The 13,499-nt window shown below is 34.9% G+C and overlaps 1 protein-coding gene across 50 annotated transcripts in view; it reads right to left on the minus strand.

Moving 5' to 3' along the window:
• Positions 1-13,499, minus strand: part of CLASP2 (cytoplasmic linker associated protein 2) — a 143,368-nt gene that overhangs the window by 100,048 nt on the left and 29,821 nt on the right. For 35 of the 50 annotated variants that reach the window (XM_081071341.1, XM_081071336.1, XM_081071330.1 and 32 more), the window contains one exon: positions 1,033-1,179. In XM_081071341.1, the coding sequence (XP_080927467.1) occupies positions 1,033-1,179 (147 nt within the window). Of the gene's footprint in view, positions 1-1,032; positions 1,180-1,561; positions 1,764-13,499 lie in introns of those variants that run through there. The other 15 variants (XM_081071362.1, XM_081071358.1, XM_081071350.1 and 12 more) reach the window with 3 other exon arrangements.

Below are 13,499 nucleotides of genomic sequence, written 5' to 3' on the forward strand. Positions count from 1 at the left end.
CATATGACTTGGGAAATAACGTTTGGTTGTATGGAAAGATCAAGAGAACACAACTTACAGACCTGGTCAAAATATAGAGATTATTTTTCTTTCCTTTTTGTTTTTAATAAATGAATGACAGCCTAAAAGAGAAAAACCAAAATCCTAAAGACCATGATTTTCCCATCAGTTATCATAAAAAGGGAAAAATCTCTTTTCCCAAATTATAACTAAAACATAAATTTATTCACAAAAAAAGGAAAGAAAAATAAAAAGAAACTACTGTCCTTTCAGCATTAACTATTTACCCTTATTCAGATAGGAGTCCTTGTATCAGAAAGAGATAACAGAAACTAGCACCTGAAAAGTACTCATGGCTTTCTAATTAGTATATGAAAAAATATCCATTAAAAAAATTCAAGATAAACACTATTCTAGAAACAGTTCTAATATGATCAAAGAATGTATACTATGTGCAGCATAATTGCATAAAACCTGTTTTTTCCTATTTATTATAATCTAATCCAGAAACCATTTTTGAGGCAATTTTACTTGACCACCACCCATTTCCCATTGTAATAAATGATTCAATATCCAGTATCTTCAACCATTTTTCCAATGTGGGAGTATTTAAGACTCACTACTGGGATGAATGCGTGAAAACATAACATGAAACAATATTTCTTTAACAACTACAGCACCTGAAAATTAATAGCCAAATTCTGAAAGACCTGCTTTCTCCTTAAAAATAAAAAACAAAAAAACCCAAACCCCTAAAATTCCCTTTAACATCTCCCTTTAAAAACAGCATCTGAAAAATAAATACACTCAAGAAATCATTAATTCACCTATGGTCTGATAGGAAATAGCAATATGCAATATTTTAAACATTTTCAAAAAGGCAGCACATTCTTCTGTGTGTTGCAACAGACTCTCCAGATCTGCAGTCGTGCTGCAGTCATGAATAAACATATTCCTTCAAAGTTCTAAGCATGTGTGGCCAATATCAAGGGCATGAGGCATGCACATCAGATTGAAATGGATTTACATTACCTCCAACCTTAGGGCCACCTGCTGAACCAGGCTTCCTCGCAGTGTTGACAGGATTTCCGGATGTTTTAGGTGCAGGAACCTTGAAGGCTGAAGAAGCTGATGATGGCCTATTTCCATCCACTGATTCTTCATCATCAAAGCTTTTATCTGTACAAAGCATTAGAAAATGTATTTTAAGACAACTAAGCTTTGCTCCATTTTTCCTAAGACTCAAAAATCAAATAAAGCTATATAAAATCATAACTTTGTAAGACATATAATAGAAAATAAACTCCTTTGAATAAGCATTTATATATAGACTAACACTATATAAAATAACCCAGTGTAATTTAAAATAAGATTACAATATTATCATATTTCCTACCTATATGTAAAGTCAAAACATAAAACCAAATATATTATCTCTAAAGCAAGAGAAAGCATTTTTCATTTTTTTGCTACTAATATAAGCATTTTCTGCCAGCTCCTCCCATAGTGTATCTTCTAACACACCCTGCCTTATTCCTTATACCCAGATTCTGCAACTTACAATCACAGATCCGTTTGCAAATCAGTCGCCTCATTCCTCTGAAAGCTCTTAATTTTCCTCACCCTAGGATGCTCCCAATGGTTCACATGGCCAAATACAGTAGATCTGATACTAATCAAAGATTCTACCAAAAATAGATAGAAACAACCACAGAACCACCACTGAGGTTTGTGCCGGCATTTTTCTTTCTCTTCTCTGCCCTAGGTACTGTAACAGCCAATCAGCTACAAGGTGACATCATCTTATGGCAGCTACTGCTAGATGAAAGGTAAAAATTCTCCATGTATTTGAAACAATTTTCTATGCAGCTGCAATCCTTATTCTCTATCAAAATTTCAAAGGTATTCAAAGGTTTGGAAACCTGAATTTGAAATCTCCTATTTAATTCACATGAAAATGTATACAAATAGAAAACACGGTTTTATGCAATATTCATTCTGCTGGGGTGCTTATTATTGCATCATTAAATCATGGAATATCACAGTGCTCATTAGTGTGCATAATTAACTCTGTAATCTGCTGTTTATTTAGGCCATAGAAACCAAACTGAATAATTTGTTCTCATAAATGATTCTAAAATACTCTACAAAGCTCTTTTTAGAATATTTATGAATGACCAGGCTAGTAACATCTCCTTGCATAAAATGAAACACCCCCACACCCACATCCTCTCCCCAAAAATCGTAAGATGCATGCACTATACTAGTCTGAGAAGATGGTTTTCTCTAGGACCCTGCACAAACCAGCCACGACAAACAAGATGGGCGAGGCTGAGAAGCAGCTTTCCCACAGGCTTCAGATCAATAAGCCAGAATCTTCTCCTTTCAATCAGCTCCACTTACTCATGCAAATACACAATCAACTAGGAATAAAATCATCCCTACAAAGACATTTCAAGTCCTACTACTAAATGTGTATTTAAAGGAAATACCAAACATGTGTTGAAAGACTGTTTTATTAGAAACGAGAGTCAAATAGACACCCTAATATAAAGCCACATTCCATTTCAGCAAGTGTTTTTCTTAAATAGCACAAATGTAGGAAAAAAGTACCTTCTAGTTAAAAAACATGTTTTTCTTTTTTAGCATAATACTAGTATTAGAATCAATTAAAACCTATGCTCTAAATAGAATGCTGTGCTAAAAGCACTAATACAATTCTAAATAAACTTTTTTTGCCATCACATACAAAAACTAGCAAAGAGAGACAGTAGACACACAAATCTACAGGAAGATGGGTACTGAAACACCAAATAGCCAGAAGTTCCCATGGAAACAGTGTTCCATTCCTACCAACACACAAGAACTGAAAAGAGTAAATGTCTCTACTATTAAAAAAACCCACAACTCTTAACACTCTACACTACTGGGAAATTAATTTCTAATTTTTTATCAAAATAAGGTGGAGAGAAGCATAAGTATATAGCTCAATGAATTTTCACAAAATGGACATTCTAGTGTAACCAGTCTCCAGACCAACAGGTCATTACTGGCATCCTGCGAGGACCCTCACTGAAACACCAAAGTCACTGTTTCCTGTCAAAGCTAACTAGTCTTGCCTTCCAGCACCATAAGTTGGTTTTGCCCATTTTGAACTTTATATAAAAGGAATCATACAATATGCACTCTGGTATCTAGTTTTTTTTCACTCAATTCCAAAGACTGTTTAGAAGATTAATTTTTATTGTTTATAGTTTTCTAGAAAATGAATGTACCACAATTTATTAATATCCATTCTACTGTTGATGGACACTTGAATTGTTGCCAGTTTAACATTATTATAAAATAGTACTGCTAAAAAGTAAGCAAACAAAGTTAAAGGGTTCTACTAAGGCTTTTACCATTATTGCGGAAGTAGAAACTTCACTAGGTACATTTATTTTCGATTAGTAAGTCAAAGAGCATATTGTAGCCTCTACAGCAGTGGTACTCAAAATGTTGCCGCAGCCAGCAACTGAGCATCACCTGGCAACCTGTCAGAAATGCAAATTCTTGGGCCCCTATTCAAATGTACTCAATTAGAAACCCTGGAGATGGGAGCCCAGTAATCTGTGTATTGACAAGCCCTCCTAGTGATTCTGATGCATGATCAAGTTGAAGGACCACTGCCGTACAGCAGGAGTTGGCAAACTTTGTCTACAAAGGGCCACATAGAGTAGTATATATTTTATTTTAGGCTTTACAAGCCATACATATATGTAGTGTCTCCGTGTAACCACTCAGTTATGCCACTGTAGTGCCAAAGCAGTGATACATGATATGTAAACAAATGGGCTGTTTGTCAATAAAATGTTATGTACAAAACAGGAGAGCAGGTAGATTTGGCCTGAAAGCAATAGTTTGCCAATCCCTACTCTGGACTAACCATTAATATACGCATAAACATATAAATAAACTAATAGAAGAAAAATTAAAATAATTAATTGAGAAGCAGGAAAATAGACAAAAAGAAAGTGGATAAAAGATAAGGTGGTAAAAATGAAACCAAATACGGGGGGGAGGGGGTACTAAAAAATGTATACCAGTAGAGCCTTTGGTCAACATTGCTCAAGCAGTAGTGCGCCGTAATCAGAAGTATCTGGACGCTGATGGTAACCACTTTGAGCACCTCTTGTAATTGCAGAAGTCAAATGTGACTTGTATTCATCTTTTGTTATCGGTATATATTGAGTATTACAACTTTAATGCAGTTTTCCTTTCTTAAAATGTGTATACATTTTTTGGCACCCTCTGTATATCAGTAACTATCTTAAATATAAATGAACTAAATATTCCAAGTAAAAGATAGAATTTTCAAAAATAGGTTGCTTAAATGAAATATACTTTACAGATAAGGTCACATTAAAATAAAAGTAAAATGATGGAGCCAGACCATGGTAAACACCAACCAAAAGAAAGTTGGTGCAGCTATACTAACTTCAAACAAAGCAGCCTGAAGAAACATTACTAGAGAAAGAGAGAGACTGTTAATAATGATAAGGGGGTCAGTCCAACAGGGAAAAAAACATCAGAATCCTAAATTTGTAAAACAGCTTCAAATACATACAACAAAAAAAGAACTAAAAAGAAAACTAGACAAATCTACAAACATAGAGGGAAATAAATTTTTACCCACTTCCAATAATGTTCTTTTATAATGATAAACTAAAAGAATTCATAAAATTACAGCATCACAAACCCTCAAATTAAAAATATTTTATAATTTATTTAAAGGTTATAAATATTCTAGGCTTAAAAATATTTTCTTATTAACTACAAAATATCAGAACAAATCAGTTATATTGCTTCATAGCACCCATCACTTCCTGAAACAGATTTCTTTTCACGAGTGGACTAGAAGCTAGACTGGAAGTGGGCCGAAAGTTTGTCTTGTTTATGCTAAAACCCTAGAATAACCTGGGATAACTGTCATAGCTAACTCTTCTTCCTGCTTCACACCTTTGCGCCCCCCTCCCCCGGGGTTTATTCTCAACATAATGTCCTGAGTTGAACTAAGTCATACCATGTCGCTGCTCAAAAACCTCCTAAAAAGGCCTATCAAGACTTCAAGATCTACAAGATCTGCGACATCACGTAGGTCTCTCTAACCTCATCTCCGCACTCCATCTTTCTCTTCAATCCAACTTCACCAGTCTTCCTGCTGTGACCCCTATCAGGACCTCTACACTTGTTCCCTTTGCCTAGAATGCCTTTCCTCTTCATACATACACTGCATACTCACCTCCTTCAGCTCTTTATTCATCTGTTACTTTCTCCAGCTATTAAAATCATAAATCTTTCAGTGTCCTGACACTACTGATATGCCTCTACATCACCATTCTTTATTTCTCTCTCTAGCATTTACCATTTATATATTTTACTTATTTTGTTTATCTCTCTCCTCCCACTGAAATGTATTATCTATTAGGGTGAGAACTTTTGTCTATTTGCCACTGTTGTATGTCCAACACGTGGAATAATGCTCAGAACGGCACATTTCATAGTCTCAGGGATACTTTCAGTCTCCAGTAAAAGCATTAGTATATTATTTGAAACAAAACTCCAAAGGCAAACAAACTATAATTACTGGATAAAATATGCATTTAAGAAAACTTCTTAAAAAAATAAATACCTGAAAAATAGTAAGAAATATAAGGATTAAACTGGTACATTTGAACTTCTTTTCTGAAGGCCTTGTGGGGCAAAGGGAACAAAATTCAAAACCCACATAAGATGCAGTCTAACAGGAGGCTCTTCCCAGAAAGCTGGTGTACCAAACGAGCACACGGTTGACCCTTGAACAGTACAGGGTGGAACTGCGCTGGTCCTTATACAGGGTAGTTTTCAATAAACACCTGTACTGTTTCGACCAGATGTGGAGGGTCCACTGCATGAACTGAGCTCCACCATTTTATATAGGGGACTTGAGCATCTGCAGATTCGCGTATTCACAGGGGTCATGGAAGCAGTCACCCGTGAATACTGAAGGCAGTTACGTTTGGGGGATTTTCCACTGCGGGGGCGGGAGCAGGGGGAAGGACTGGGGTATACAGTTAGTTGTTCAAGGGTTAACTGTACTCTCAGAGTTAAAGTGAACCATAAGTAAGCCCTTACCATCTTATAGTCTTTTAATCTTTTCAAACTTTTCTCTAAAGAAGGCAATAGAGAAGTAAATCAAATGGAGTACTTCATTAAGGTCCAATGTTATGCAGTCGAGACACTCAAGCCCTTAAACTCAGCAGACTCACATTTGTAGTAGTCCCAAGCAACAGCCAAAGCAAATGCAAAATTTTCCTGGAAGAAAGTCTTTGGCCCCACATTATTTGCACAAATAATTTCCAATGGCCACTCAGCATGACAGGAAACAAGACACCATGAGAAAGAATAAACAGAAAGAAATAGACAATAGGAATGGATCTACTTCAAATCCTAGAATTATCAAGCTAAGACTATAAAACACCTACACTTAAAAGCTTTACAAGGCAAGCTTGAAAATAATTTCAGGGATGGGAAAATCATTAAAAAAGTGAGATTTTTTTATATAACCAAACAGAACTTCTAGAAATAAAAATACAACAAATGAAATTTAAATTCATTGGGCAGGCATAATAGTAGATTAGACACAGCTCAAAAGATCATTACTGAACTGAGAGATAAATCAGGATACATATAGTAGGTGTTTTCGTATTTACTGAATAAACAAGAAGAGGATCACATACAGAAAGCAACGTACAAATTATAATTATGTTGATACCTGTGTTTGCACACCAATGTTTCCAAAAAACTCATAATACTATGGTTTGGTGCAGAAATTGAACAAGACGAACATATTGAAAAGTACTAGAGAATATAAACGAATAAAGTGAGCAGGCGGCAGTGGTTATGTGTATGATGGATACTGAAAAGGAGAGAAAGGAGGAGAGGAGCTGATAACAGGAGACACGGAGATAGAGGAAGAAATGGAGGAGGAAGAGGAGAAGATGGGGAGGAAAAAGAAATGGTGATAGAAGGGAAGAGGAGATGGAAATAAAGGAGATGGAGGAAAGACAAGAGGAAATGGAGAAGGGGAAGAGGAGGAAGAGCTGGAAATAGAGGAGGATAAAATAGAGGAGAAGGGACTCAGAGTGGGAAAAGAGAAAGGAGAGAGAAGGGACAGGCAGAAAGAGGGGGAGGAAAAAAAAAGCCTAAGCACGATAAGGCTTTACCTTATGTTGCCCTCATATTACACTTGGAAACTGTCCCCAGTAAGCACTGCACTATTATAGGCCCACAATTCCGTATCTGCGTACCTGAAAGCCAAAAAGCTCTAAAAGTCTAACTTTAACTTGTTTTGCCTTTTTAAAATTCATTTGGCAGCAAAATCTGAACTGATTTGAACTCAGTTTATGGCAAAACATGATGTAAATTGGCACGAGGCTATTTATTGCCTTTATTTAGTTTACTGTGAATTTGCGTACATTCAACTGCATATTAATGTGCTCGATTAGGAGGCGCAGCCCAAAACTCAGCTGGAGTTGTTATATAATATATGGTACACAACCATATTACTTTTTTAAAATCTGACATTCTGAATTCCAAAATACAAGTGGTCCCCAAGGTTTCATATAAGAAATTATACATTTATGTTACCATAATCAAATGGCTATTGAAACTTTCCACTTCACTTTTATGGGTACATGGATTCCAAAACCTGAAATTTCTGCTTCTGAATGCATATAAAAGATGAAAAACTGTTCTACCTTACACGGCAAACAAAAGAGCAAGCCAGAACTTTATATTATGTTTCATAAAAAGAAAATCATTTTGTGTAGATTTTTTTCAGGGAACCAACCAATCAGTTTAGTAAGAGCCCACCACATCACGGACCTTCGTGTACAAAACATACTGTTTCATATTAAGTAGTTCTTATACCAAAGTTCCTCTTTTCACTTGAAGCTATATCCTTCCTTATTCTAATTAAAACAATGACTAATAGGACTTTGGATTTCTGAACTGCTTTACACTCCTGCATATCCAGCAATGACCATGGTTTTATCTAACAGCTCTATTAGTAACTCTGGTATTAGGACCATATGATACCATAGGTGTCTCAGAAAACTCAAATTTTAGTTTCCTGTACTAAAACTCGCCTTTTACAATGGGATCCTCTCCTTGGCTTTCCTCTGACCTCACAGGCCCCTCTAGCTCAGTCTCTTCCTCCTTTACTCAACCATTAAATGTTGACTATTCTCCTTTTCTCCAGACTACACACTTTCTAAATGACTTCATCCATTGCCAATAGTTTTAAGTATCTTCTTTATGCTGATCGTTCTCAAATATTTGTCTCTAGCCTAAGCCATCTCCCAATTCCAGACCTATATATCCAACTGCCTACTAGACATCTCCCCCATGGAGATGGCAAAGGCATCTCTGGGTAACCTAATACGACATGGGCAACCTAACACCAACATCATTTCCAAACCTGTTCTCCCTGCCTTCAGTAAATGACATCACCATCTAGTCAGCTCAAGCTCACAAGGTAGGAGCCTCATTCCAAGTTCTCTGCCCCGCATGGATCATCTGCCAACAGTTTTTGCTGAATACAACTCCAAGTTATATCTGAAACCCACCGATTTCTCTTTACCTCTGTTGTCACTCCTAATCTAAAACCAAGCTAGTATCATCCCTACCTACATTGCTACAACTTAACTGGCCTCCTTGCTTCCATTCTTGACCTTCCAAACCACAAAGTAGACAATGCAATCCTCTAAGAAAAATAAATTGGAGCAATGGCAGCTGGAACTGTTAAGTGAAAGGGTGATGGGGAACTTTATACAAGGTTAATAACACCTGAACCCACTGTTCAATGTTAACATCACAAAGAAAATCAGGCACTGTACCTCCTACAAACATTTGTACTTAAAGGAAAAAAGAAAGTCAGATCTGATTCTGATCAAACCATTAGCAGAATTTTAATTTTCAGGAAATACAGAGGATACAAAAACATAAAACCATCATGGCAATGCAATCAACAAAATCCAATATGTGGGAAAACTTTTCCTGACAGATGTTTTTCTTTTTCAACAAATAAATAGCAAGAGGAGAAAAAGACAGATGCTTCAGATGAATAGAGCCTTAAGAAATATATCAATCAATGGCAACGTTAATCTTGTTTGAATTTCAATTCAAACTGTAAAAAGATATTTATGAAATAAGTAAGGAAATCTTAACAATGAATATCTGATACTAAGGGTTAATTATTTTAGATGTGAAAATGGTACTGTAATTGTCTTTTAAAAAGACATTTTACTTTATTTTATATACATGTATGAGTGCGTGCGCATGTGTGCGCGCACACACACGCCAGTCCAGCAAGATAGCAGGGCTGGGGAAGACAGATAGGAATACATACAGATGAATAAAAATGGGCTACGTACTGATAATTTCTTGAAGCTGGATAATGGAGGTTTACCCAAATATTCTCATTTCTAGGTATGTTTGAAAATTTCCTTAAAAAAAAATGATAATTTGAGTCACTTTACTCTCCTGCTCAAAACCCTGCAATAGAACCCCAATAAAATGATAAGCAACATCATAACAGCAAAGAAAATGAGGTGGGGCAGAGAATATGTAAAATCAGTACCTAAAAGATAACAAATTCTCATAAGATGCAAATAAAAAGGATGGAAAAGGCTTTTGAAGAATAATACCACAGCAAAACTGCAATTCTCAGAAGCAGACTAAAACAGCAGCGAGAACTGATCTACCTTGTAAAATGACAAGAGGAGTGACAATTCTTCTAAGCCAGCAAATAAGCCAGCAAATACAGGAATGATGAACAAGGAACAACTGAAAATCTGATGGAATGATTCCATCATTAAGCTCTTCCCACCCCCGACTCAGGGAGCTCAGTATTTTACATACGGGTTTGCACATGCATACTTACACATGTGCGCATGCATGCACGCAAGATTCTACAAAAATGGAACCACCAGAAAGTAAAAAAGTTCTTAGAACCATTTGAATTTCTGTTTGCCAAAATTAAAATTTAATAAAAGGATTGGATGAGAAAGTGAGATAATATCCCAGAATACTGAGTAAAAGAGACATATGTAAAACTTAAGAGAGAATACAAACATAAAAGACACAATCAACCCACGAGGTTCAAAATCTGACTAATAACAATTTCACAAGGAGAGACTGAAGCTAATGAAGGGGAGAAAGCTGTCAAAAAGAATAATAGAAGATGATTTCCCATAGATAAGAAAATCACAAGCCTTCTGAAGCAAAATAATCAAATAGTAAAGATTTAAAATGTCTACATTTAAACTAAAATAGAAATTTCAGTAAAACGATTAGAAATTGAAAATCCAACTGCTTCAAAATGAAACAATGGCCAAATTTTAATATTTACATGTAGAAGATGTGTTCTCAGCACAGGTAATCTTAAATAGTTAACTATTTTACTGATAAAAAATGAAGTCCATTCTACACAAAGTTTAAAAGAGGTCAAGAAATTTAAAAATTTCTAGGTAGGTGTTAACTTAGTGAAAACACATTTGAAGACTTTTACGCTTTTCTTTAAATGGCCCTTTAAAAATTCAAGACCTTCAATAGTTCAATAAAGTAAAGGGGAAAAAACAATTTAAACCATTATTTGGTATTAATAAAATTAAATAACATATTTCATGACAACGTAATGTCAAACTAAATAATAAATTCGGCTCATAACAAAGTTTATTTAGAATCTTTACAAAATCTGGTCATTTCAGGTAGTTAAATTTTCACGACAGCTACAGGTTGGTCATAACAGCTGTCAAGAATATTAACTATACCATTCTACATGGACAAAGAGAAGATATAAGCCTTTTCTTGACGGTTCAGGTTCATTAGCAATATCATGTCTGAGGATGAGTTGCTCCTGGTACCTGACACCTTGCACCCACATGGGTAAATGGGTCTGTTTCAAGAAGGCTAAGATTTTCACTGTTAGTGCCCACTACTTACTGCCTATATTGCTGCCGAAAACCTAACCTTTTGTTCCCTGTAATTCACTTTTTCTCCTTATAGACTCTTTCCCGCCTTACCATTGCTCCTAGAGTTGCTTTCTCTCAGTGATTTAAATTACCCAATTCTAGTATATCACACAGACTATTTCAGAGTCTGGCAGAAGAGAGATCTAATTCAACATTAATTTCTTACTATTGTTCCCTACCCCTAAAACCAGTAGTTATATGTCAAGTTGGAGTGGTCCTAGAAAGCTTACTACTCTAAAAAGCCAGAGTTGTATCATCACTTATATACATTTGTTAAAAGATTCATGTTTGAAATAAGACCGTGTTGAAATGTTAAGTTTACAAATAGTCTATCTGCAACAAAACCTTATTTCTTTCCAGCTACTCCCCAGCATAACAAAAGGCAAATTCCTCTCATGAGGTTATGAGGCAGATTGCAGGGCTCAGGCTACATAATAATCCTATAGGTTTTTAACTCTATCTGGTTTGACTGCCCAGAGTTATATCACAATCATCTTACTGCTTGATTTTATACTTTTGGGTAAGGAGAAAGTCAAATAAACAGAAAAGCACCTGAAACTTCAATTGATAGTCATTATAGTGCTTCACAAATCCAAGTTTTCCAAGAAGTAAAGCTGCTAATGAAATCTTTCATGTGGACCTAAAGTTAGGCTTACATTTAACAACGGCTAGATTAATATCCAGAATATATAAAGAGCAACTGTAAATAAACAACAAATAAGTCATATAACCAAAAAGTTGGCTAAGGATGCCAGAAGGCAATCCACAGAAAACGAAACCCAAATAAACAAACATGTGAAGACGATCAACCTTATTAGAAAGCAGAGATGTTTTTTGAAGGGTGAGTTATTTTTTATTCATCTGATAGGCAAAGTTTTGAAAGATTAATAACAACAAGAACTGAAAAGAGTATAGGATAGCAGGCATTGTTGGCGGTAAGAAGAAAGCCTCTTTTGGAGGAAATTAGCTATAGCTAATGCAATCTGAAATAAATAAAAACTCTGATCCAGAAATTATACTGCTAGACTATTTTAAGAAATTTACATGTATGTGTGTATATACACATATGATTTGTACAAACGTGTTTATTTCAGAATCATTTAGAAAAATTATATGTGATTAAACAATCTCAGATTCCATAAAAGAAATGGTTATGATACATCCATACTATGGAATTCTACGCAACAGTTCAAACAAATGAGGCAGTTACACATGATGATGTAAAAAAAAAAAAAAAATCTCTACTGCCGTATTGAGTAGACATAGCAAATGGCAAAAATACGTTCAGAATATTTATGTAAACTCAGTCAAAACAAAACCATTTATTCTGATGCTTAATGTACATGTAAGGCACAGTAAAAGGTATAAAAAGACAAACTCCATACTAGCAAAAGTATTCATCTCTGCTTATACCTGGGATTGGGGCTTGAAGGTGGTTCTGAGGGGATTTTCACTTTATCTGCATTGTTTGAATTTTGAAAAGGAGAAGAGAATATTTTTGTATTAAGTTCATAATTAAAAATGAAGGAATAAAAAACAACATAGGTTAGGAATAGTGTAATCCATTTGTTGTATATGTTCACACAATACTAACTAGTGTGGTGTATCTGTATTACATGTGAGAGAGACTAATATTCAGAGGAGTATATATGAAACTGTTAAGAATTATAAATCCCAAGATAACCTGTATGTACGTACATATGTATGTATGTATGTATGTATGTGTAGTTTATTGTGTCAATTTTTTATTTTTTAATAAAGGCGTGTTCCCTTATTTATCAATATAATCTAATAAGTTATTTCCATTTTGAAGAAGAGAATGAGCAGGAAGATTACCCTCTGAGCTTTATAAGAGGCTGTTACTTGATTTTTTAAAAATCAATACATTCCTAAACATGTATTCGTGTACTACTTGAAAAAAGAAAGCTAAGTAAATATACATTAATAGTCACTGAACCTATAATACTTAAGGAAGAAATAAAATCTGAATGTGGCCCAAACCAAATGCAACATTTATTGGAGTTGTCTGTAAATTAAGGTTTAAACACACAAACAAACTTGACAATGACCTTAAGTATATGGAATTTAACTGCTAATTTTCATGGCTTTTGCCTTAAAAATTAGTAGTTAAAATTATAGTTCTTTATTTCTATAATGACATATAAAACAGTTACATAAATTATTGGAATAAACCATAACAATATGCAAAACCATATTTCCATTAACATGTACATAATAACTTAAATGACGGTTTACTGATATCATAATTTTAGGAAGTTACATCCTATTCCTCATAGTCCCAAGTGGACAAACTCCTAAGAGAGAAGTCATTATATAGTTATAAGGAAGGCTGCAACTGTCAGAGTTAAAAGTCCTGAATACAGACCAGTCTTCCTTAAGAACCTGGTGAGAAAATACACAAAACATTTTTGAGGAACCTCAAAT

Source organism: Rhinolophus hipposideros (genome assembly GCF_964194185.1).
Source record: "Rhinolophus hipposideros genome assembly, chromosome: 14".
NCBI classification, from domain to species: Eukaryota; Metazoa; Chordata; class Mammalia; order Chiroptera; family Rhinolophidae; genus Rhinolophus; species Rhinolophus hipposideros.